General features: G+C 52.6%; 1 protein-coding gene across 10 annotated transcripts in view; it reads right to left on the bottom strand.

Annotated features, from left to right (window-relative positions):
* Positions 1-22,139, bottom strand: part of Pax2 (paired box 2) — a 91,631-nt gene extending 69,492 nt beyond the window's left edge. For 5 of the 10 annotated variants that reach the window (XM_029540034.1, XM_029540051.1, XM_029540038.1 and 2 more), the window contains exons 1-4: positions 21,773-21,965; positions 11,378-11,488; positions 7,695-7,863; positions 6,870-7,067 (exon numbers count right to left, since the gene is read on the bottom strand). In XM_029540034.1, coding sequence (XP_029395894.1) covers positions 6,870-7,067; positions 7,695-7,863; positions 11,378-11,488; positions 21,773-21,797 — 503 coding nt within the window. In that variant the 5' untranslated portion in view covers positions 21,798-21,965. Of the gene's footprint in view, positions 1-6,869; positions 7,068-7,694; positions 7,864-11,377; positions 11,489-21,772 lie in introns of all 10 variants that reach the window. The other 5 variants (XM_029540036.1, XM_029540056.1, XM_029540044.1 and 2 more) reach the window with 3 other exon arrangements.
* Positions 22,140-23,049: the final 910 nt, after the last annotated feature.

The raw sequence follows: 23,049 nt of genomic DNA, 5'->3' as shown, positions 1-23,049 counted from the left end.
CCGGGAACACTGGCGTGTGACCCTTGTGGCTGCCTGCATTTCCATCACTGCTCTTGGTATGGACCAGTCTGGACTTTAGGGCTCTACTTTCCTTATCTCTACATCCATATTCAAATCCCTCACTAGATCACTCTCTCTCTCTCTCTCTCTCTCTCTCTCTCTCTCTCTCTCTCTCTCTCTCTCCACAAAATATCTTCTCATCACATTGTTCCTCACGAAACACAAGAAGGGACTAGAGATGGCTCAATGGTTAAGAATACTGATGTTCTTACAGAGGTCCTGAGTTCAATCCCCAGCAATCACATGGTGGCTCACAACCATCTGCAATGGGATCTGATATCCTCTTCTGGCATGTGGTATACATGCAGATAGAGCACTCATGTACATAAAATAAATGAATAAATCTTTTTAAAAAAGAAACACAAGAAGTCCTGATAATTCCATGGCTTAAAGATAAGCTATGGTTTCCTGAATCGTGTGTGTGTGTGTGTGTGTGTGTGTGTTTGCTTGACACAGGATCTCATTCTGTAGAGCAGGCTGACCTTGAACTCATGGAGATCTGCCTGGAATCTAAGGTATGCACCTCTATGCCTGGTGTAGATCACAGTTTTAGAGAAAAGTATGTACCTGGAAGAGCATTGTTTTGGTTACTGATATCACTTGTCCCTAGCTAGCCGAGTCAACAGGGCTTGGGCTCAAGTGTCAAAATAAAGATGCACATATGATCACAAAAGTCTCCATCACAAAGAGGGTGTCATAGCAACCCAGGCATTCATATCAGGGTTAACTGGACTTATTGACATTTGTAATACAAACAAAACTTGATGGAAAACTTGAACCCAGGTCGTCTAAATTGTGGAATGCAATCATCTTTAGCCAAACTCTGTGACTGTTGCCACTGCAGGTAACAAGCCGAATGACTGACTTGCTGGTTAACCACTTGAGCCAAGGACAAGGTGCCCAGCCTTGCACTGTAATGGCAGCTCCCATACTGGGGACCATTTTCTTTGTACTCTTGGCCTCAGAGCCCTGTACCTAAGAATAGATACGGGAAGACATAGATACACAGTCTCCCACACAGAAGATAACAACCTTTACTCCTATGTGCCATTGTACATGCATTTTGCATACAATTCTAACTGCACCTTAATAGCATCGAATCCGGAAAATGTGACCCACAAGAGCAAACTACCTCTGCCCAGTGGCAGACAGATAATCCAGAAGGCGTAACTTCTTTCCAACCACTGTTGCCCTTGCTTAGGTACCAGTTGGGAGGCCCTAGTCTTCAGGTTTCGGGAACCCTTCTGTGTTCTCTGGGTGTTTCATTGGCCGTAGTTGCCACTACCTTGTGAACCTGATCTCTGGACACTTAGTGTGACGGGGAAGGAGGTATGAAGAGACATCAAGAATCTAGAAAACTAGCACATTGGATGGGTCCCATCTACTGGATTCTTTTAAGGACATGGAAAGTGACTTCTTCTTAATGTCTACATTCTCCTCTCAGCGGAAGAACTGTATGGCATCAAGGAGGCATTCAGGGGAGCTCCGAGCTCTAAGGCCCTGCAGAATAGCCAGGTCTGCAGCTGATGGTAGCTGGGGATAGACGCTAGGCCCCTGGATTAAAGTGTTCCTTCATCAGTCCTGCTGAGAAGACTGAGAAGCTGGGCCTCTGTCCCCTCTGGGAATCCCTTCTCCAGAATGCACACCCCGGGGAGAATGACTCATCCGTACCTCAACTGCTTCTCTGACTAAAGCTAAGAATGTTCCAGCCCTCAAGTCTATCCTATTGTGCTGGCAATCAAGCCACTGTTTGAGCATCACAAGCCCACTCCCCAGCTGTCCTCTAGGACACATGTCCCTCCACTCCAAACATCCAGCGTTGCCTCTCGTTCCCGAGGCTGACTGCACAGCACAGCACACCCTCACCTGTGCCTAAAAGCTTGCAGAGCCCTGCCATGCCTGCCTTCCCAGGCTCTCCTCCAGGAACCCTGTTCCCTTCCGCCTGGCACCATCTCCACTTGGCTAATTCCCCTTGTGGCCCCTCTATTGAACTGTTGTGTTGTCCATTTCCCTGTGACAAGGGCTCTGGTTACAGAGTTATTGATTGGTTTCATGCAGACAGATGGGCCCTTCCTGGCTCCCATCGAAATCCCTGGCTCTATGGGCTGATTGTTGCCTCTCAGGGTATAGGATTGCACCAGAGACCACCCTCCACGCAGTCTCCTTTGCCCGGGCTGTGGATGGTAATAAATGAAGTCAGCCTGAGCGATAATAAAAGCAATCGAGTAGGTTACCTGTGCAGACACAAGATTTATGCCTCTTCATATTTGATGTGATTGTTTTATTGAGTTCTCAGAACAGTTGAGACTTTGTTTATTTTGGGGTTCCCCCTCTCTTTTCTTCTCCACATCGCCTTCCAAACCCAACATGGAGTTTTTTATTTTTTATTTTTTATTTTTTAGGATAACCCCTCATCTTTACTTCTCAAACATTGTCAGCTGAGGTAGGAGCTCAAAGCAGCCAACTACTGAAAACCTACGCCGTAGCCTGAATAACCACAAGCCAACCAACAGAAGACAGTCTGGCCCAGAAGTCTATCACAGCCTTCAAAGGTCTATTCCCAGATCCCACATGGTAGGAGGGAACCAGCTCTTACAAGTTGTCCTCTGACCTGCACATGAACACCATGAACACTAGGGTAGGTGTCACACACACGCACACACACATATATAAACAAAAATGAAATGTGAATCATTAAAACACAAGAAACAGGATAAGGACCACACCTGTTTCACGTGCCTGTCTAAGGATGGGTGACCAGGCCAGCAGAGACTCCCACTAGGAAAAAATGGGTAAGCATGGCTTTGAGCCAGAAACCAGAGAAGAAACTACTTGCAAATCCTGCCTGAGGCCTAGAGCCCCGAGACATGCTTTCTATCCTGACCTTTTTCATTCCTCTTTGGGATGAAGTCTTTTTCTTAACTCATGGACCCACCCTAGTTCCTTGTCTTGACACCAAAAGTGGTGACAACCAAACTGCTGCATAGATCTAGAGATGTGACAAGTAATGCTACCCCTCTGCTCCGGCTTCCGGGCCAAGCCTGGTTCAAGAGTCAAATCTGAGTGACCTAGGTCTGAGTTCCAAAAGCTGTAATGGCTGCGTTGGTTTAGACTGAGTCTCCAGAATTCCCATGGCTATGGTTAGTAACTATCAGCTTACTTGGAAAGACAAGCAGTAGACCACTGCCCACTCTCCCACCAGACCAATGACAAACACCGGTGAATTACACCTGAGGGACACCAACTGTCATTGCTTAACACAGTACTGAGCCTGCAGCCTTCTTGAAGCCAGTGCTGCCACAGCAAGGAAGAATGTATGTACTCACTTTAAGGCAAACGGGCTAAGACAGAATATGGGGTGGTGGGTGATTGGCAAGCCTCAAGGGTCTACTGCAAAGATCTAAGAGTACAGAGTCGCTGGCCCCACCCAAAGTATTGATAGCATCAAGAAGTTCATCAGCTGGCTTGAGATCACCCCTGAGGGTGTAGCCTTAGCTTTACACTCCACACTGCCCAAGATTGGTGATAACATCAGGACAATCCTTCCTGCCTTGTCAATAACTCAACCCGATGAGGCACTTGCCTCCTTTTTAGGTACACAGATCTCCCATCTCTACCCTACCCTTAGGTCATTTCCCATGCCAGGTTTCAATCTGAAGTTACCTATTTACAGTGTCCCCAACAGAGATGCTATTTAGCTGAAGAGCTGGCAACTCCACACTCAGCACTAAGTAGCCCAGTATTTATAATGATTCAGTAAATTCCATGACCTGCTCAGAGCTAAGACTTTAGCCAGTGGTCTCCAGATGTGGATGTTTCCCTATCACACCTTCGGCCCGGAGAGGCATTTCTATGAGGATTTGCCAGGGGGGAAACTCAGGTTGGACAGCCAAAGCTTTCTCGTGACAGGATCAGAGAATGCCAAAACCATTTTTAAAGCATGAAGAGCGATTTAGTTTATAGCCATAATAGCATATTTCAAGTGCGGCGACAGCATCTGTTTGGGGGTGGAGAAGATGAAAAACCTTTGGCTCAGGTGGGTGAGCAGGTTGTAGACTTCCTTTCTTGCCAATGCTAGCTCCTGGGCACCCTTACTCGGGACATGTATGTNTGTATACATACACATAACCACACACACACATGCATATATGTACCAATGAGAACAGCAACACAGAGGGGCACCCTACCATCCCCAAAGCTCTGAACTCAGGCACAGCCCACTTTCCAGAGCATACCACTCTCTACATACAGGTCATTCTCCAGGTCCTTCTAGCAGTGAGTGAGAATTCTCAAAACAGAAAGGCCAGTGTTCCTGGGACAACCATCACCAGCAGAAATGCCACGCCTTTATCAAGCGTTTGCGTGAAACCTGGCTCCAGAAGAACACTCCCCTTGATAGCAGAGCACCCACCAGAAGAACACTGATGTCCAAATGTGTCCCAGTGACACACTGGGAAGCCCCAACTAATCTTCCCGAAGTATCGACCACAGGAGGATTCTTCCCAAAGCAAAATTTAAAAATAGCCCGATGGGTCCCATTGTCAAAGCAAGTTTAACCGCACAGCCGGGGCTGCCATGCTGCTGGTGGCTTCCCTGTTCCTCAGCTTGTGGTCCTTCTACCTTCAGCCATGCCTACCCAGAAGCGACTCTATCTCCACACCCAAAGGAAGTCTATATGCACCTCTAGTAATAGGATCCTGTTCCCAACAGCCTCTGTGACTCTCAGAGCTGCCAGGGTTGGGCCCATTCTTTCCCTAACACTCATCACATGGGTAGCCAACTAGTCTACTTTCTTCCGGTTCAGTGGGTGAACCTTCAGACCTCTGAAGTTTGATGTAAGGGTCACTTGTCCTCCGTGCTCTATGTTTTAGGATGAAACATCCTCAAACTTGTACCTAAACCAGCTTTAAATATAGCCCAGTCATCCGTGGATACGTGCTGGATGGGGAACGACCAGGGAGGGTGCCAGGCAGGGCTGCCAGCACACCCCACTCAAAAGAAGCAAACCTCTGAAACTCTGTCTTGGGCTCTCCCAAAGTTTGCGATTCCCCATCACAGACAATAAAGGTATCTCCAAAATAGTCCCCAGAGCACCACCACCCAGCCCAGTGACATTAGTCCTCGTCCTGGCCACTCTTGGTTTAGCTACTGTTCTCTAAAGAACTCAGCTCTAACTCATTGCAAGGACCACAGACAAAGTCATTAGGTGGCTCAGGGGGAAAAGAAAAAAAAAGAGGGGGAGAAAAAAAAAGTGTTATTCCTCATTCCCATCCACTGTCATGCCTGCCTGGATACCCAAACTTACCAGCCTCTTGACTTTTAAATGTTTATCTCAGTCCACCCTGTGTTTATCTCCAGCTCTTTTGGAAAGTGAATGTCAAACAGCCACACATTTCCAGTACCTGGCTGAGCCAGGCCCGGGAAGCTGGAGGGTTTCGGAGGGTGTATAATTAGCTGATCAGTATTATGTTACCCTGTTCATAACGGAATAACCATTTTAATACAAATGGCACACACTGGGATAATTTCTGGGGTCGCCTTGCCGCCCGTTACAGCACGAGTGTGGCAGAGGGAATCTTCTTTAGCCAAGGTACATTCTACCAGCTAATTTTACCTGCTGTTTTCAGGATGATTTGGGATAATTCCACATCATTTGCAAAGGATTAAAAAAAAAAAGGTAGGTGATGCTAGGGCAGGAAGAGGCACCATCTGAATTATTAGTTGTTCTGATAATGGGCCTTTGAAGCGTAGGAAGAATAACAGAGGGGAAAATTCTTAGCTGCCTCTTGATTTGGGGGTGCCTGAGAAGTGGACACCTGCCTCTGGCTGGAGTGTGACTTTTGCAGTCCAGAGTCTCCCGCACACAACTGTCAAAGCTGCAGTTCTGCAGTTAGGAAGCTGGTCTGGGCTTGAGGACTTTGATGTTGCCTGAGCGCTCGGGAGTCACCCCAGAGAGATACCCTGCCACACACTGGATGAGGTGCATGTGCATAAAGCATGACCATGTGGTTTCCCAGACCCCATATTGGAGTGACCTGGGAATTAAGAAGTTTAAGTGTCCTGCAAGTTGAACTGAGTGGAGCCCGCATGGTCCCAGTGTCTGAACCTATCATTATGGAAAAGATTTTAGCCTCAAGAGCAGGGACATCTCCCAGGAGTCAGCCACAGGGACCCAACTCTCACTCCCTGCCTGGCATCCCGGCCCTTGGTCCAGCTCCTCTACTCTCTGCCAAGTCCTGGCTGGTGGCTGGCATCTGCTCTGTAGACCTGGATGCCAGTGATTCTGGGCCGGAAATTTGTGTGGAGTTGGCTAGCGAGACTTGGGCTCCTGGGAGGTGAGCTTTGTGGGAGTTGGCTGAAAGGGTAAAGGAGCCAGGCCTCTGGCTGCCCCTGGGGAAGGGTACATGACTTCAGAAAGAAAAACTCTGTTTGGAGGCGGTGAATAGACAGTGGTCATTTTAAAGACTTTGCTATGGGCTGTGATTGTCTCTAGATCCCGAGGCGGGTAATCTTGGAGTCTTAATTACCACAAACACTTGGATTCATTTCCAGGACACCGGCGGGAGAAGCCTGGCAGGGAAAACTCAGCTCCGAATTGGAAAGGGCTGTCTGTCGGTCTGTCTGTCTGTCTGTCTGTCTACATCTACCACCCAGGTCTATTTACCATGCCCAAAGGACTTCAGGCTGAGAGCTGGAAAGAATGGGTGGAGGCTGGACAAAGAGCCAAGAGAGGCCCTGGGAGGTAGCCCAACAGGCAGGAGTAGGGAACTGGAGTCCTGCCCTCCAGGCCCATGGGGGTCATTGCTCACCTGTTGATGGATGAGACGCTGGGAACTGTGTCATTGTCGCAGATGCCCTCGGCTAGCAGCCTGTCACGGATCTCCCAGGCGAACATAGTCGGGTTCTGTCGCTTGTATTCAGCAATCTTGTCCACCACTTTGGGCGTTGCCACCTTGGGCTTGGAGCCACCAATCACTCCGGGCTTGATGCTGCCAGTCTCGTAGTACCTGGGCCAGGAAGGCCGTCGGGGTCAGCAAGAAGCCGGTGGCGGCAAGGGCAGGGGGGCTGCAAGCTCCAGAGCTGCTAAGCCGCTCTCCCTCCCTAGGCATCGGCGTGAAGGGAAAAAGGCCCTGTGTAGCTGAGCAGAGACTCCAGAGAACGCTTGACTAGGGTGGGAAACGGGCATAGTGACTGAGTATGAACAGTGGCTAGAGCAGGCATCCTGGGAGTGGAAGGCTGGTCTTCCACGTGGGAAGTAAAGAAGGACCCATGCTGGGTGAGCTGACCCCACCTGAAGCTTGGGGGACCCTCCTGTAGTCTTCCCAACGCTGCAGCTGCCTTTTCTCATCTTGGGACCCTCTTCCTCCAACCCCATCTACATTGATTAGCTAGGGGCGGGGAAATACCTCCTTTTCTGAATGTAGCTACCTTCTCTTGGAGGGTCCGGGAGCTGGGTTAAGCTGGACAGACCCTATTCCACCCTCATTCCAAGTCTCAGCCATTACTTGAACACCCTTCTCGAAAGGGGCAGCCAGCCCTTTAGATCCTTCAAGCCCTTTCCTTTCTTTCCTGTCTGGCACCTGGACTTTTAACTAAAACCTCAGCAGGGAAGGGAGGCAGCACCGGGCCCTCACCTGCCCAGGATTTTGCTGACACAGCCATGGCTGACCCGCAGCTGCCGGGAGATGTCACAGGGCCGCACACCCTGGTGGGCCAGCTCCACGATGCGCTGCCTCACCACGTCGGGTAGGGGCCGGCCGTTCACAAATACCCCCCCGAGCTGGTTCACACCCCCGTGCCCTGCTGGGGAGAGACAAGAAAAAAACACAACACCCCACACACAGCAGGGACCGGCCATTAGTCAGGGTCCGAGGCCCGCCACGTGCGAAAGGAGCAGGCAAAACTAAGGGGCATATCCCAGGACTCAGGGAGAAAGGTAGCTTGGTGAGCGGTCAGTATAGAGGATTCGCTATCAGAACCCCCGCTAGCTGAAAGCACACGCAAGCTGGGCTAGTGCCTCTCACACCAGTGCGCCGCTAAGGAGAAAGTGAGGGAGAGTAGAGAAGCCAGGAGAGAGAGCAGAGCTGAAAATTGGAGAGGAATAAACGACAAAGGGGAAATAATGTTAACGGGGATGACAGTAGAGATGTGTGGGGAAAGGAAGGACCGGGCCGGGGGGACAGCACTGCTGCGGACTAGGAACCCGCCTGCGCCGCAGGTTTGGCACGGCTTGGGTTTCACAAGAGCTGGGAGCCAGATGGATTTGGGAGGGGGGCGTCTTCTTGACTCAGCTAAGCGGAGTCTGCAGCGTAAAGGGAGACTAAAGCCAAACACATCCCTTTCACCTTCGCTGCCTAACTCTTCCTTCTCCCCTGTACCTGCTTCTAATTGGAATCAGACTGTTTCCTCTTTCCCTGTTTTTCATTTTGTCTTTATCAGGAGTTCTTTCTTCCCTTTATGTTTTTGCTCTTCAGGTGTTTTGAACAATATTTTCCCTCTGCACCTCTAATATCTATGGTGGAAAGAAATCCAGGTGGATACGGAGCGGCAGAAGAGGTGGTGGTTCGGGATCCGCTGCGCAGCTCAGAGACCGCGAGGCAGCGAAGAGTCTCGCTCTTCCCCACAGCCGCTGAAAAACGCAGACTGCTGGGGTTCGCTTGCCTACTATGCTGCACAAGGCTAGCCTCCCCCCCCCAGTCTCCCCCGAAGGTGGCATGATAGGGACTGCACCTGTGGACTTAGGACTCCGGCACTCCACGTTGCCAGTCTAAGCCTGTTCGGGACCCTCTGACCTTTCTCAGACCACGGCAGTTGCCTACAAAACCAACCAGTAAGGGCGGATGCTCTGGCGGCCAGAGCAGAGCCCCTGGTTTCCGGTCCAACTGGGCGAAGGCTCCCAACCTGGAAGCCAGGAAGCCCACCGGGTGTCAGGCTCAAGGCCGCTGCCGGGTGCCCCATTTTCTACGGCCCAAAGCAGCCTAGAAATCCTGCACCTAGAGCGATTAACCTGCAGCCGCAATTACTCAGCAACTCAGCCGCGGAGACTTCTAGCGGCAGAGTCAGGCCAGACAAGGTCTGAACCTGAAGCCACTGCCACATGGCCTCCAGCGAGTTTCGGAGAAAGCGGGCGCATCTCGTGCCCTCTTTAAATCTCCCCCATCTTTTTATAGGGAGATCAAAACAAGCTTGGGAGAAGAAACCCCTGGACAGAGGCCTCTAATCGAGTGGTTCCGGGAGGCCAGAACCTCTTATCTTACAACCCCCATCCCCATGGTCTCCCCATCTTTGGTCCCACTCCCCCACACACACCCTCTGCTCCCTACAAACCCGGAGCATCAATAATTTAGGCCCCGAGAGAACTCGCGTTACCGGTATGAAAAGGCGGCAGCTGCGGGCAGATTAAAGATGAATAATTCAGCCTCACCGGGCTCCGGGCCCGGCCCCTCTGCCCTAATCTATGGGGTGGGGATTGCAACCGGGCACCCCTGGAGTTCAGGGCCGATGGGCTGCGGAGGATCTGTGCGGAACCGGGCCTAGAATGCGCAACTGCCGCTGGCGCAGACCCGGGCTGTAGCTGCTCGCCCGCTAGTCGGCCGCCTCACCGGCCCGCTCAGAGCCTTTCTCCCTTCCTTCGACCACCTTCTGCTCGCTTTTCTCCCTTTTGGGTTTCCAAGAGGTTCCCTGTCACTGGCCCCGACTGGCTGGTCCAGGAAGCAATCCTCAAAAACCCCCGAGTGCTGCAGAGGCAGCAGGGCCGAGGCAGAGACCGGCCGCCTGGGTGAACCGGCGTGTGGACTCTGCTTCATTCCCTCGGAAAAAGAGCGAGGCTTCCCGGCCGGCGGAGAGAATCGCAGCGGCCCGAAGTCTCGCGTTTGGGTTTCCTTTACCTAGAAATTATTTAGGGAAACTATATTTTATTGCAGGAGTTTTTTTTTTTAATCATCCCGTGAAGCTCAATATGTGCTTAGGAAACAAACAAAACACGGCTCCCTCTTCTTGTATTGCGTTTTAAAGTACAAATCAAGCTAGGTCTAAAAGTTACCTTGTGGAAAGTTACAAATTATCCTTAATTATTAATCTATAGATGGGGAGGGTTTTTCTACTTGGGATATTATTTATCTTTTTAAGCAAGGGGAGATACCTGGCAAATAGTTTTCGGAGCTAAAGACCCGTTATGAATTAGATGCATTCAAATATCATTACGATATTTCCTCTATTCCTATTTTCTTATTTCTCTTCCCCAACATCCTTTTAATTTTCTTTCCTTGATTCCCCCCCCCTCTTGGTTTGATTTCTCTGTCCTTTCTCCTCAGCCTTGGCATTTGTCTTTCTTTTGTTCTTTCCCTTTGATTATACCCATTCTTGCTGACCCCCTGGCCAGGGCGCTGGCTGAATGGTCCTCGACAGAGAGTGGAGACAGGCAAGGAAGTCTCTCGAATACACAGCATCCAGGTGCTGGCCTGGACGGCTCTACAACTACCTCTTTCCCTGACTTTGATTTCTTCTTAAAATCCCTCATTGTTTTTTTAAGAATGATCACTTCCCTGGGCAAAGTTTAAAAAAAAAAAAAAGTGACCACCTTCTCCTGCCACTCTCCTGTTCCTAGCTAGAAGGGAAGGAAAAGAGGGGGAAGAGGTGAGGGTGGGAGAAAGGACTGGACGTAGCACAGCAGCCCCCAGGAAGCCTTAACTAAGCCGAAGGGAAGAAGAGCTTAGGCTCAGAAGGGGGTCACACCCCCAGGATCTTAGGCACAATTGTCCTGACACCAAGGCTGCCCAAACTAGGAGCCTCCTCATGATTACCCACAACTCTAAGTTTGAGGAAGGTAGAGATGAGGGAGGGAGGAGAGAGAGAAGAGAAGAGAAGAGAAGAGAAGAGAAGAGAAGAGAAGAGAAGAGAAGAGAAGAGAAGAGAAGAGAAGAGAAGAGAAGAGAAGAGAAGAGAGAAGAGAAAACAGCCTGAAAACTGCTGCCAATTAGTCCTTCAGTCCAGGGCAAAGGCTGACTAGGGGGTAGGGGGCTGGAACCTGGGCCCAGAGTTATGAATCCCGAGAGGTAAGGAGGAGCAGGTGGAAGGAGCCTGGGGAGGTGAGACACTAGGGAAGGTAGAAGGGTAGGCAGAACCGTAAGCATGGCGTGGCAAAAAGCTGAACAGTGGCTGAAGGCGTGAGGAACACTAGGTAAGAGGAATAGAACGAAGGAAGGGACCGGGGAAAGGCCAGTGTGGCCTCTAGGGTGAGACCTGAGCACAGGGGGCCGGACCGCGCTGGGGCTAAATGGGGTTGGAACCGAGACAGGAGCCGGGCGCCGGTACTCACGGTGCATCGCGGAGAAGGGGTCTGCTTTGCAGTGCATATCCATCGGGAGGCAGAGGAGCGGGAGCAACGCGGCCGCCGCCGCCGTGTCGCCTCTCAAACTCAACTTCAGGACTTGAGGAGAAAAAGAAGGGACGGTGGGGGAGGGAGAGTGAGCGGGCGCCCGGCTGCTGGGGGGCAAGCGAGGGCGGGGGGGCGCCTCGCCGCGCTCCGCGCCGGGACTCTTCCGGGCCCGCTGGGGTTTGCGACCGCAGAGGTTGCAACTTGCCACCGTTGGGGCACGCGGCTGGGCAGTCAACAACGCAGCCACCGGGCGACGGGCTGGACCAAGGGGCACTCGGGACGCATGGCTCGCGCGCCAGCTGCGGCCAAAGCTGAGGCCCGGTAGGGCAGACCGCTCACTCAGCTCCCCTGGAACCCGGTCGTCCGAGAGGCTCTGAACCAAGAGAGCTCAGGGCGGGGGCGGCCCGAGGGCGCCAGGAGGGGAGCCGGGCCGCTCCAAGTGCCGGCGAGTTGGCGAAGTTGGCAGAGAAGTAGCAATCCCCGGGATGTCCAAGCGGGCGCCCGCGGGAGGGGAGCGTGCGAGCCGGCCCCCGCCCCCGGAAAAGGCAGGCGCACGCCGCGGCGGCCGAAGGGCCAGGAGGGAGGGAGGCAGCCTAGGAGCCGAGCGGCGCCCGCAGCGCTGGGCTGGCCCCAGGTGGGTTGCGGCTGCAAGAAGACTCGGCCGGAGACTGGAGCCTGGGCTCCCGGTGTGTGTCTCTCTAAAAGCTGCAAAGCCCCCTCCAGACCCCCTCCTCCTCCCCGCGCCGGGAGATGGATGACTTGTCAGACAAAGGCAATAGATTCCACCACTCTGTGATTCGCCAGCGCCGGAGCCCCGAGCTTCGGCAAGGAGGGCCCCGCGCCTGTCACTCCGGTGCCGGCGAGGGGAGGGCCGGGGAGGGGGGAAAACGGGAGGGAGCAGCGGGCGAAGGAAGAGGGAGGGTGAGGAGCGGGCCAGGGGGAGGAGGAATGGGAGCCCCGGATTAAAACTACACTGAGAAACGAAACTCGCCGAGAAGATAAACGTTAGATAAGGATAAAGAGCGGCCAGACTAATGAATATTCAGGCAACCACAGAGGGCCTCTGAGCGCGCGGCGCTCGGAAGCCAGGTTCTCAGTCCTAACTCGCCCAGCCCTGCCATCCACTGGCCAATGCCCGCAGATCCCAGACGCCCGCGAGTCCGCAGCCCCTGTCCTAACTCGGCTATCCTTGCGCTGAGTTCCCTTCCGTTTCTCCCTGTGTCTTCCTTCCTCTCTCCCTTTCTCTCTGGTCCTTCCCTTTCGCCTTTTCCTCCTGTGGTACCTTCCCATCCACGCACGCCTGATTCTCATTCCGGGGCAAAGTGCCCAGCAGTTTGTCCCCTCCCGTCCCACACGCGGTGGCGCGCACCCCCTCCCCGGAGTCTGGGCAGTCCAGACGCCTGGTTTGGAATCAAGCTAGAGGCCTCTGGCTAGAACCCACCTGCCTTGGTGGGACCCAACGGATGGCAAGAGAGCCAGGGAACTTGGCACCTGAACCCTCGGGTAGCTAGGGAAGGGACTGTGCCGGGAGACTGCGCAGCGGCTTGTCTGTCCGCGGCAGCGACAGAGGATGCAGAAGCCCAAGGCGGAACCAAGGCGTTCTCTCTCCCCGGCTGGGGAGAAGAGGAGGCTATGAACGCGACTGAGCGCCGCCCGCCGCTAGCTCTGCGGATCCCGAGCGAGCGCAGCTGGCGCAACACGCCGGCCTGGCCCGGCTCCTACCGGAGCGGCTGGCCCAGTCTCTGCAGCCTGGCCCGCACTCGCTCCCTTGTTCGCTGGGGTCTTCTTGCACGCACTAGGCGAGAGAAGCCCTTTGTCTCCTAACTGGTTATGTACAGAATATCCAGGAGATCTTTATGAAATATTTTCCCTAGTCTCATAAATCATCTTGGCACTTCAGCTGATGTTTTAACTCCCCCCCCCTCTTTCGCTCCCTCCTCCCAGGCTTCCCTGGGTCTGAGAAAGGGCGGCTCCAGGAAGCTCAAGCTGAGAAACACTGCTTTCTTGCCCGGCGGACCCAAGACTCCTTGGCGTTGTCTGCAGCTCCTGCAGCCCAGAGGAAGGGCAGTGAGTGCCCCTGTCCCTATAGCCAAAAAGCCTCCGCAGTAGATGGGGTTGCGGAAAGCACCCACTAGACTCATTCCGTCTCAGACTGGCTCCTACCAGGCATCTAGAACTGCCCACATTCTGGGTGAGTTTCAGGCCAGGCTCAGCTACACCGGATTCTGAGCCTTCTATTCCAAGGAGAGCTTGGTCTGTTCGGATCCGGGCCTTTGCCCTGTCTCCTGGAAATTCCCGACTAGATTAATCCAATTGCAGAGTACTGCTGGGAAGTAAGAAACTAAAAAATAAAAATAAACCATCTCTCCATCTGCCCACCACCACCCTGTCCCCCGCTTCCTTTGGGCTGAGGACTAGGTTCCCATGGGCAGGAGACTTGGAGGGAGGCTCAGGGGTCCTGCCAGGAAAGCCAATGCCTTCCTCTCAAGGCCTGTAGATGGCGCTCCCGGGTTTGCTTTGGCCAAATCTCACACCCTCACAACCCCAGCAACTCGCACTAACTTCGCATAGGGAACAGAAAAGAAGGAGGGGGTAGGGGGTGGAAACAGAATTATTTTAAAGGGTCAGCTCCCATACTGGGGAGCCAGAAACTCTCAGGTGGTAGTAACCGCAGTAGCCTTAGCTTCCTTTGAAGAAGCAATCAGTCTAGAATTTGAGGTGGGGAGCATTCAGGAGAGTTCCTAAAGGAAGTCTTGTAAGTTAAGTCTGTTGAGGAAACAACAATCAGCGGAATCCCTCACTCCAACAGAGATCCAGAGTCCTCTAGAACTGAAATGTAGTTTCATGTTTCACATCCTATGAAATGTGAACATAGACAATGGGTATTTCCCCATAAGGATGGGAGTGGGGTCAAACTTTACATTTTGTAAAGAGAACTAACAATTCAATTGGTAAGACACTTTTGAAGTTGCACTCACCCAAGTACCTATCACATACATCCTCTTAGGAATGAGGGCTGGTGATAGTCTAATTTCTACATAGCTCCAGAAAGCTCAGGCATGCCTTCCCTGTCCTTGCTCGTGGGACAACCCCCACACACACACACACACCTCCATTTTCCTTGTTAGCTTTCCAGCCAGTTTCTGGGTCTAGATAATCAAAAGGTGATCTACCCTGCTGCTTTGGAAACCCGTTAGCCTCTGCACAGCCCTCTCTTTGGACTTCAGAATGAAGGGCTGACTTGCAGATGTCCCTCCTCTCGCTGGCCTCTCCTTCTGACTTCCTCTTTCCTGTTCTTTTTCTTCTTCTATGGGCCCTAACAGAAGGGGAAAGAGTAGAAAAAGAAAAGAAGAAAGAAGAGGAAAGGGAGGAAAGAAAAAGAAAGACAACAACCCAACCCCAAACACAGCCAGGGCTCGACCTGTCAGGCTTGGTTGCTTTTCCCTCATCTGACTCTAAATGAACCTTTTCTCTCTAGTGTTTTCAAAGCAGCCCTTCAACACCCCCCCCCAACCTAGGGGCATTTACACTTCAAACAAGGCGCCCGCCTCCCTGCGGAAATTTAAAGGCAAATAAACTTTTGGGGAGTTGCTCTGATACCCATCTCGGGATTTGCTTCATTAGTCGCCTCTGTGCATCTGATCTACCCAATAAATCTTCCTTGTGGATCTCAGTTCCTTCGCCTTCTCTGCTGCCACCTCTGCCATGCTCGCTTGGCGCCTGGCGCCCCACTCCTACTACCTCCCTTCCGAAGGCCTGCGTGAGTGTTTAGGTGTGCGGGAGGCCTGCGGCGGTGATAAGAAGGCCCTCTTGTACATACTTATGCAAAGGTGTCCCTTTGACTTATACCCCAGATTTTAATGCGTCTCTGGGCAGATCATGCATAAGTAAAGTGCAGGCAGAGATCCTGTCTGCTATTCCCGCTCACCCAGGGCTCCTTTCTTTACTCTTTTTCTAGGGGGTGACATGACTGCCTCTCTTCTGCTCACAGGATCCTGACCCTGTCACTAGGCACAGGGTTTCGAGCAGTTCTCGAAGGTGGCTGTGTCACCGAGGACCTGGCAAGCACCCTCCCCCCCCCCCTTCAGTGAAGCATCCAGCTGTGCCCCTCCCCCCCCCCGCCCTGCTTGTCTTTCTCCCTCTACCTCCCGGGGAGTAGCTGGGGAGCTACGGCCTTAGCTCTGAGGGAGGGGATTAGAAATTCCAAAATTAAGCGTACCTCCCTAGGAAATGCTCCCTACGGCGCAGACCAAATTAGATGCATTAAAGTTGGGGGGGCTGTTTAGAATGAAGGGACAGGAAAACAAAACAAAACTGGTCCTAAGGAAAGGAAAGCAGGATCGAAAGAGGGAGAAAGCGAAGACTGAGAAGCTGCTAGGCTGTTCAGCGTCATTTCCTTTTGGAACTCACCATCTCCACCAACAAAAAAGCAAAAAAAAAAAAAAAAAATAAAAAAAAAAAAAAAAAGTTCTTACAATCAAATTCTAGGTCTCACACCCGCGGGCCACTTGCCCTCCGAGTGGGCCCTTGGAGGGCATACCCTAGGCGTCCAGGTCCCTGGCAGTGGGTGACCGCTCCAAGGCCCCTCTCCTGCCCCGCCTGGCCGGCTCCCGCCAGGTCCCTCCCGCACCCCTCCCCCTGCCTAGCCCGCTTTCTGGTCACATTGGAGGATTTTTTTTTTTTTTTTTTTTTTTTTTGGAAGAGCTTCTGGTACAATATGGAGCACCGTGGGCTGCAATTTCACACTCCACAGCACATTCTCCCTAAAGCTACTTTTTTTTTTCATCTAAGACCCCCTAATTTCTGCTTCCTCGCGTTCTCCCTTTCTCCCTCCCTCCCTCCTGCTCTCTTCTTTTCCCGCCTTTGTTCCCAATATTTGGACACCCCACAAGAATCCCGGGGGTCCTGACTGCCAGCTGGCCCCGCCCGCCTGGTCGGTTGGTCCTGATGAGGCAGCGCACGTGCTGAGCCTTTATCCTTTCTGGCCCCTCCTCCCTTTAACCCTGCTTCCCTTCATAAGAGGACCTAGCAACCTCTCAGGCCCTTCACAGCCCCTTTGAGGAGCAATGACAATACAAACCACTTGGCCACCAAAGGGGCCTCATACTGGCACGGGTCAGCCAGGTGGCGGCCAGTGGACCACTGAACTGAGGGGGAGTTAAAAATAGTCAAAACATGGCCAACAAGCTCACGAAGTAGGAATGAAGAACTATGACCAAAGAGGAAAAGCTTGGGGGGGGGAGAATCAAGGAGACCCCAGTAATCAGGCTGGATAATCTGACCCCTACCTAGCTCAGACCTGAATAGTATTAGCCCCGGGCACTCATGAAGGAGTGCTAAAGCAACCATTCACCCTACAGCCTACAGGAAGGAGAAGTCACCTCTGCCTGCATAGTCTCTTTACTTCTGTAGACCCCAGTTTACTCACCTGTAAAATGGGGATAATTACACTTGTCCACTATGGAGCCCACCAGTGGACACCTTGAAAGGGAGACATTTCTATAGTAGAGGAAGGTGTAATAGTCCAGCTTTCTGAACCCGTGGCACCCACAAAGAGGGGAGGGAGGAACCCGAGCTTGCAGGCTGCCAGAACGGGGTGAGGGGTGTTTTCACCCTACTCCTACCCCATAGATGTCCCTGGTTTTCCCACTGCTCTTCCTTCCTCTAATTTTTTTTTCTGACCCCCACCCCTTCCCTTTTGACTATACCACACCCATCCAGGTTTCTCTTCATCTCCTTTGCCACTCCTCCAATCCTACTTCCTTAACGCACCCCCACCCCCACCCCAAGTCTACTGTAACCGCTAGATCAGTTTAGTTTCTCACCCATATACCCAACCATCGGGTTAATTGGGACCTGAGGTGCGGTCCCCTATGGGCCACACCGGGGAAAAAAAAAAAAAAAAAAAAAAAAAAAACTAAGGAAAGTTTCTGGTCAAAACTAATAGAAAAAAAAAAAAAAAAAAAAAAAAACACCTTTGGCAGAGGCTGGGGAAGGAAATCCCATTCTGTCCGGTTCCAAACAAAGAGAGTTGGTCCTCCCAGAACCTGCAGTCAACTTGCCAAAGACCGAGCAGAGATCAGACAGTGGGCAGAGCCTAAGAGGAGGCAGAGGGAGGGGAGAAGAGGTGAAAAACGAGGACTCAAAGTGGGTGCTGAGACCACCGAAAAGAGAACTGTCCCTTGAAGGCCTGCTGAGGCTGGCTGGGCAAAGCCGGTCTCCACCGGGCCATCTGCCCCCTCCTCCTCTGAGCCTGGGTGAGAGAGTCCAAGGGTGGCTGAGTGTTGGTGGGGAAGTAATGATTAACTCTCCTCTTAGCCTGCTGGAGCCCGCGGCTCACCGGGCTGTGGTGGAGGGAGACTGTACTGGCTGATCAGGGTGTCCCCAGCGCCACTCGCCACCGCCACAGCTACTACCGCAGAGGGAGGGGACAGGAGGTAGCAAGAGGTAGTTGAAAGGCAACTGAGTGCTGGATAACTCCAGATGAGGAGAAGCTAGGGGTAGCGGCTAAATAGCCAGGGCCAACACTTCGGCAAAGGAAGGGGCTGTGTGCAGAAGGAGGGCTCTCGGCCCTACCGTGCGGAGGAATAGTTGGAGAGGGGCGGGAGCACCAGGGCAGAGTTTCCCGGGAGTTGCGAGCAGACACCAAATCTACTGTCTCGGATCCATCCGCGCGCCGCCCTCCCTTCCTCCTCTCGCCGCAGCTGTGTGGATGTGAGGAGCAGGCGGAGCGCGCCTGAGCCGGGAGCCGGTAAGGCAGAGCGAAACCCGCCAGCGAGGCAAGGGAGGCCTTGTGGGCACGGCCACCGAGGCTGGGGAAGGGCTGCGAGGTGGCTGAAAACAAAGGACCGGAGAGGAGGGGAGAGAGGACCCAGGGGCAAGAAGGGCAGGGGCTGAGTTGGGGGAGAAGCCCTAGGAAAGGATTTGGGGGAGGGAGGTAGACCAAGGTTTGTACACAAGCCTGCCTCTGCCACCAAGACTTGCTTAGACGCCCTCCGGGGATCTGGCCCGACGTCCTGTGACCTCGGGTCATGATGGGGGCTCTAGTCCTGAGTAGAAACAGCTGCGGGGGGGGGGGTGTCTTGTAAGTATGTGAGCTTGCAGGTGACAGATTGGTGGAAAGAGATGGGGAGGGAAGGTCTCTGCTAAGGGTTAGATTTCTGCTTTTGGTGCTGCGAGCCTCTGCCCTCTGCTCCCTGCAAACCAGAGCACCTATTCCCTCCAACTTTGCTGGAGCAGAAACATTTTTTTAAGGGGCCAGATCAAGTTCCCTTCTTTTGCCAGAAAGGAGATGATTTGATTTGAGACTTTAAGGTCATCTGTGTCCAGGGTTGTCTCTTACATTTCTGCCACTGTCCCTAAAAAGAAAACGCAGCCCAAAGTGAATCTCAGATAGAAGGGAGCTCAGACTCGGGAGTTCTTCCACCACCTCTAGACTGGCAGTGAGCTCTAGATAGACCCGTGGCTAACGAATACAGTGATGAAACTGATTAACGAAGGGAGGGAAAAATCCTTTCAGTGTCTAAATCAATTAGGAGAATTCCTAGTGTCTTTAGAGGCAGAGCATCTCTTGTGAGGTGTTTGGCTGAATGTGTTTGAGTGCTGTAAGGGTTTTTTGAGCAATGACGGTTTAGGCAAACAGCTGTGTTCCATGCTGTGCTGAGGTAGAAGCCCAGGACCCATTTCCAGCGCCTCCCCCTCCCGACTCAGCCCTCAGCCCAGGCTGCTCCGAGGCCGAGGCTGCCCAGCCTCTTCCAGCGGGGCTGCCAATCAATCTTGCAGGTCAACACAGCAATTAACGACGGGGTGAAAAGTCCCAGCAAAAGAGGGAGAGGGAGGGAGGTGTCAGGCTGTGTCTTCCCCCAGGCTCTGAAGACCCAGTGAATGGAGCAGGGAGAGGAAGATCTCTGAGGGAGACAACAACCTCACCACCACCACCACCACAAAACCCTGGGAACTCAGTGGGAATCTGGGAGTCCACTCTGAGCCTCCCAGGGAAGAGGCAGGGGATCCAGAACGCTGACTGGGGATCAGGACAGGGTAGAGAGAGGCTCTCTGTTTTATAGCTGGGTGCTGAGGATGCCAACTACCCAGTTGACCCTTCTTTCTCTTTCCTTTACCCTTTCCACGTTTGTTGCTGTTGCTGCTCTGAATCAGGCCAGGGAAAGCAAATAAAACCCGCATCTCACGTAAACCCGGCTGGAGCGCTTCTGCTATTGCTGCCATCGGGCACGTTTGCTAGCTGGCTCCCCTGTTCTTCTGTAAGTCACTGTCAGTTTGAACAGCCAGATTGCAAAAGATCCATGGGGAGCCAGCCACACGGGGGCCACAGGGCACTGAGGGAGCTTTGCAGCAGCCGGACAAGCCTTTGGTGAAGAGACTGAAGACAGAGGATCGGGAAGAGTGGAAGAGAGAAAGAGGAAATAATAATAATAATAATAATAATAATAATAATAATAATAATGCGGCCAGGAGGGAGGGGGACTTGAGCTTGGCTTGGCAGTGGGGAGGTCTCGAAAGAAATAGTCATTTTTTTCCTCTTCAACATTTCCTGCCTCTCGCCTAGTTCGGGCAGCTTCTCCCCACCCTGTGCAACTGTGCCTTCCTGGAGTGCCAGCCTGGTTCCCAGAGAGGGAAATACCTGGCAAGCCTAAGCTGTAGCCACTTTCCTAGCCCATTAGCTGTGCCTAGGGTAAGTGTAAAGCACCTGGGTTCTTCTAGTGTCCCACTTGTAACTTGAAATAAGAACCCTGACAGGGCTCTCTGTTTTCTGCCTTTTCCTTCCTGGGGTGCTGAGCAGGAAGCTTGCGACCGACCGGCTGCTTGCTGGGACCGGGAGCCTAGCCTAAGCACCTTAGTCTGTAAGTCAGGGAGAGGCAAAGAGAAAGGATGGATGTGTTCCAACCCAAGCAAAGGGGTCCTGGGGAGGAGGGGCAGGGCCAAAAGGCAAGATAGAGCCAGAGAGAGTGAGGTGGAGAAACACTGTGTAGGAAAGGAAGAAAGGGGGAGAGAGGCTCCCAGAAAGGCTCAGCCATTAGGTCTGTCCTTGGGCTGCATATTTATACGGTCGAGGGGGTGCACAGATGGGCTCTCAATTGAATTCCATCTTCAACACCATCAGAGATTGATTTTATACTCGCTTTTAATTTTGCCATAATTAATTAGATCATTACAACTGTTTGCTATTGATCTCCCTACTTAAACCTCTGAGTGGAGTGTCTGCCCAGAGTCCTAAAAGCCCACGAGGCCATACCTGACACTCACAGGGGCTCAGGTTCTTCAGTAGGGACAAGGCCCTAGAGAAGATTGGGGACAGTTCAAGTATTGATCCAAGAAGCTAAAGCAAGAGCTGGCAGGAGGGGATGGGGGGGCGGTGTGTGCCCTGGGCAGGAGCACCTGAATTACCAGTTGAAAGAACTGAACTTGAGCTGGGGTTGTGGGGTAGGGAGAAATGAGGCTTGGATAGGTGCAGAGTGAAGAGAAAAGGCCCCAAGTTAGGCCTTGACCTCTACAGAATTATTTGGAAAGCTCTGGAAACCTGATCCAGAGCTCTCAGTCACTACCAGTCTCAGCTTGGGGACTTGGCGCCCCACCCTTGCACTACACCAGGACACCCAGTGGGCAGTCACAGCTGAGTTGGCAGGTCTGGAGAAGAGGGGGAAGGGAAAGAAAGGAGAACCCCTAACAGCTCTTTGGATAGTCAGTTTCAGATTCTCCTCCCCATCCAGGTCCCCTGGCGCCTGCCATCTTTCCCCAGGCCTCCCTTGAACCTCTCTTGATATTTTTTTAAGGAGTGTGTGTGTGTGTGTGTGTGTGTGATCTTCTACATTACTGCTCACAACGAAATACTCAAAACCTTAAAACCTCACACATGTGCATACAGCATATATATATATATATATATATATATATATATATATATATATATATATATTCATCACTGTAAATTAAAGCCTGCCCAATGTTTCCAACTTGAGGAAAGTTGTGTAAAAATATTTATGCCCAGAGAGAAATCAGAATGATCAAGTCCTAAAGCACTCCATAGAAAGGAAAAGCCAAGTTCTGCAAAGGGAAGTTGTAAAACTCCTGGGTGGAAAGTTTTCAATAGAAGATTTAGAGGTCAGCAGGAGGAGTTTTAGAGGCCCCCAAAGAAGAGCATCCACAGAACCTCTTTTTTCCCAGCCCTCACAGTCGCCCCGCTGGGGACCATACCCTGGGAGGAAAGAAGAGTGAAATCCACCCTCAGCTACACAGCCCACATCCTTCTCTACTGATCCAGTGCCCCCCTCCCTGATCTCACTCCCACCCTTGGCTGCCAAGGGTCCTAGGTCTTACCTGCTCGACTTGCACGCTGTTCCATGCTCGGCTCTCTGCTGCTGGAGCCTGAGTCTTGGCTCCCCGGCTCCCCGGCTCCCTGGCTCCTCCGCCGCCCCACAGTCAGTCTCGCCTTGTCCGCCGCAGCCGGGAGATCCGGGAGCAGCCACCCGCAACAGAGCGGCTCAGATAATCGCGGCTGCCGGCCGCCAGGGCGGGCTGTGCGCTCCGCTCCGATCGCGCACTCGCTCGCACAGCCGGCCGCCGAACACAGCCATCGGCCGAGGCGCCGCGGGCTCTCCCGGCCGCGCACAGGCGCGCACACGCAGTGAGGCCCCCAGCCCTGCAGGCAAGCCAACACCCACACCCTCGCTACCCAGAGGCACCCGAAGACCAAACCTCGGGTCTAGACGCCTGCAAACCCTCTTACCCCACCCCCTCATCTTCACAGTCACACGCCCCCCTCCAAATTACAGCCTACACAGGCTCAGGCCCTTGCTTTCTCTCCAACTTTGTGCTAATCCCCTTCCCCAAGACTTCCCAAATTCACTCCGCCAGGCTCTCAGCTTAGCTTCTAAAGTCTACAAAAAATGCGCTCCAACTTTTACGGACCACACAGTCTTTCCCTGAAGCCCCATCCCTAATGTGTTCATCCTGGCGCTGCTCCCTGACTTGGTTACAAGCCCGTCTGTTCTGTTCCTTATTTTCTTTTCAACAAACAAAAACTTTGGGATAAAAGGAAAAAAGTCCTTGAAGAGATAGTGAGGACCAAGTGAAGAATGAAGGGCCCTCCCCTCCCCGTTTTCATTCTGCCACCATTTGAACACAGCCTTTCTGCAGTATTATGATTCCCCCCACCCCAAGTTTCTTAGGCCTTCAGACTCACACCCTTTGTAACCACACCATGCTTTCATCAGTGATCAAAGGCCCACTTTCCCTGGCCCTACAGCATCCCCTCTCAATCGGGAATTTACATCTCTCCAACTCTGACCTTAAATTCTGTAAATCTCCCAGAACACATTTTCCTTCTATGAGCCTGCTTGTACTTCCACTTCTTTCAGAAGCCTGCGCATGTGCACCTAGTGCACACTGAAGCACCCTTCCTGTGGTCCCTTTGCCTGGTTGTTCTGTTTTATCTTGCTTGCCCAGGGACTTTCTCTCTTTGAGGCTTGTTCCCATAACCACCCCTGAGTGCCTGTCCAGGAGACCACTGGTCAAGCCTTGTGTGCAAGTAGATGTTTATGGTTCTCTCTCTCTCTCTCTCTCTCTCTCTCTCTCTCTCTCTCTCTCTCTCTCTC

The sequence above is a fragment of the Mus pahari genome, chromosome 1, assembly GCF_900095145.1.
Source record: "Mus pahari chromosome 1, PAHARI_EIJ_v1.1, whole genome shotgun sequence".
Classification (NCBI taxonomy): Eukaryota; Metazoa; Chordata; class Mammalia; order Rodentia; family Muridae; genus Mus; species Mus pahari.
This window is presented reverse-complemented; position numbering and strand designations above follow the sequence as displayed.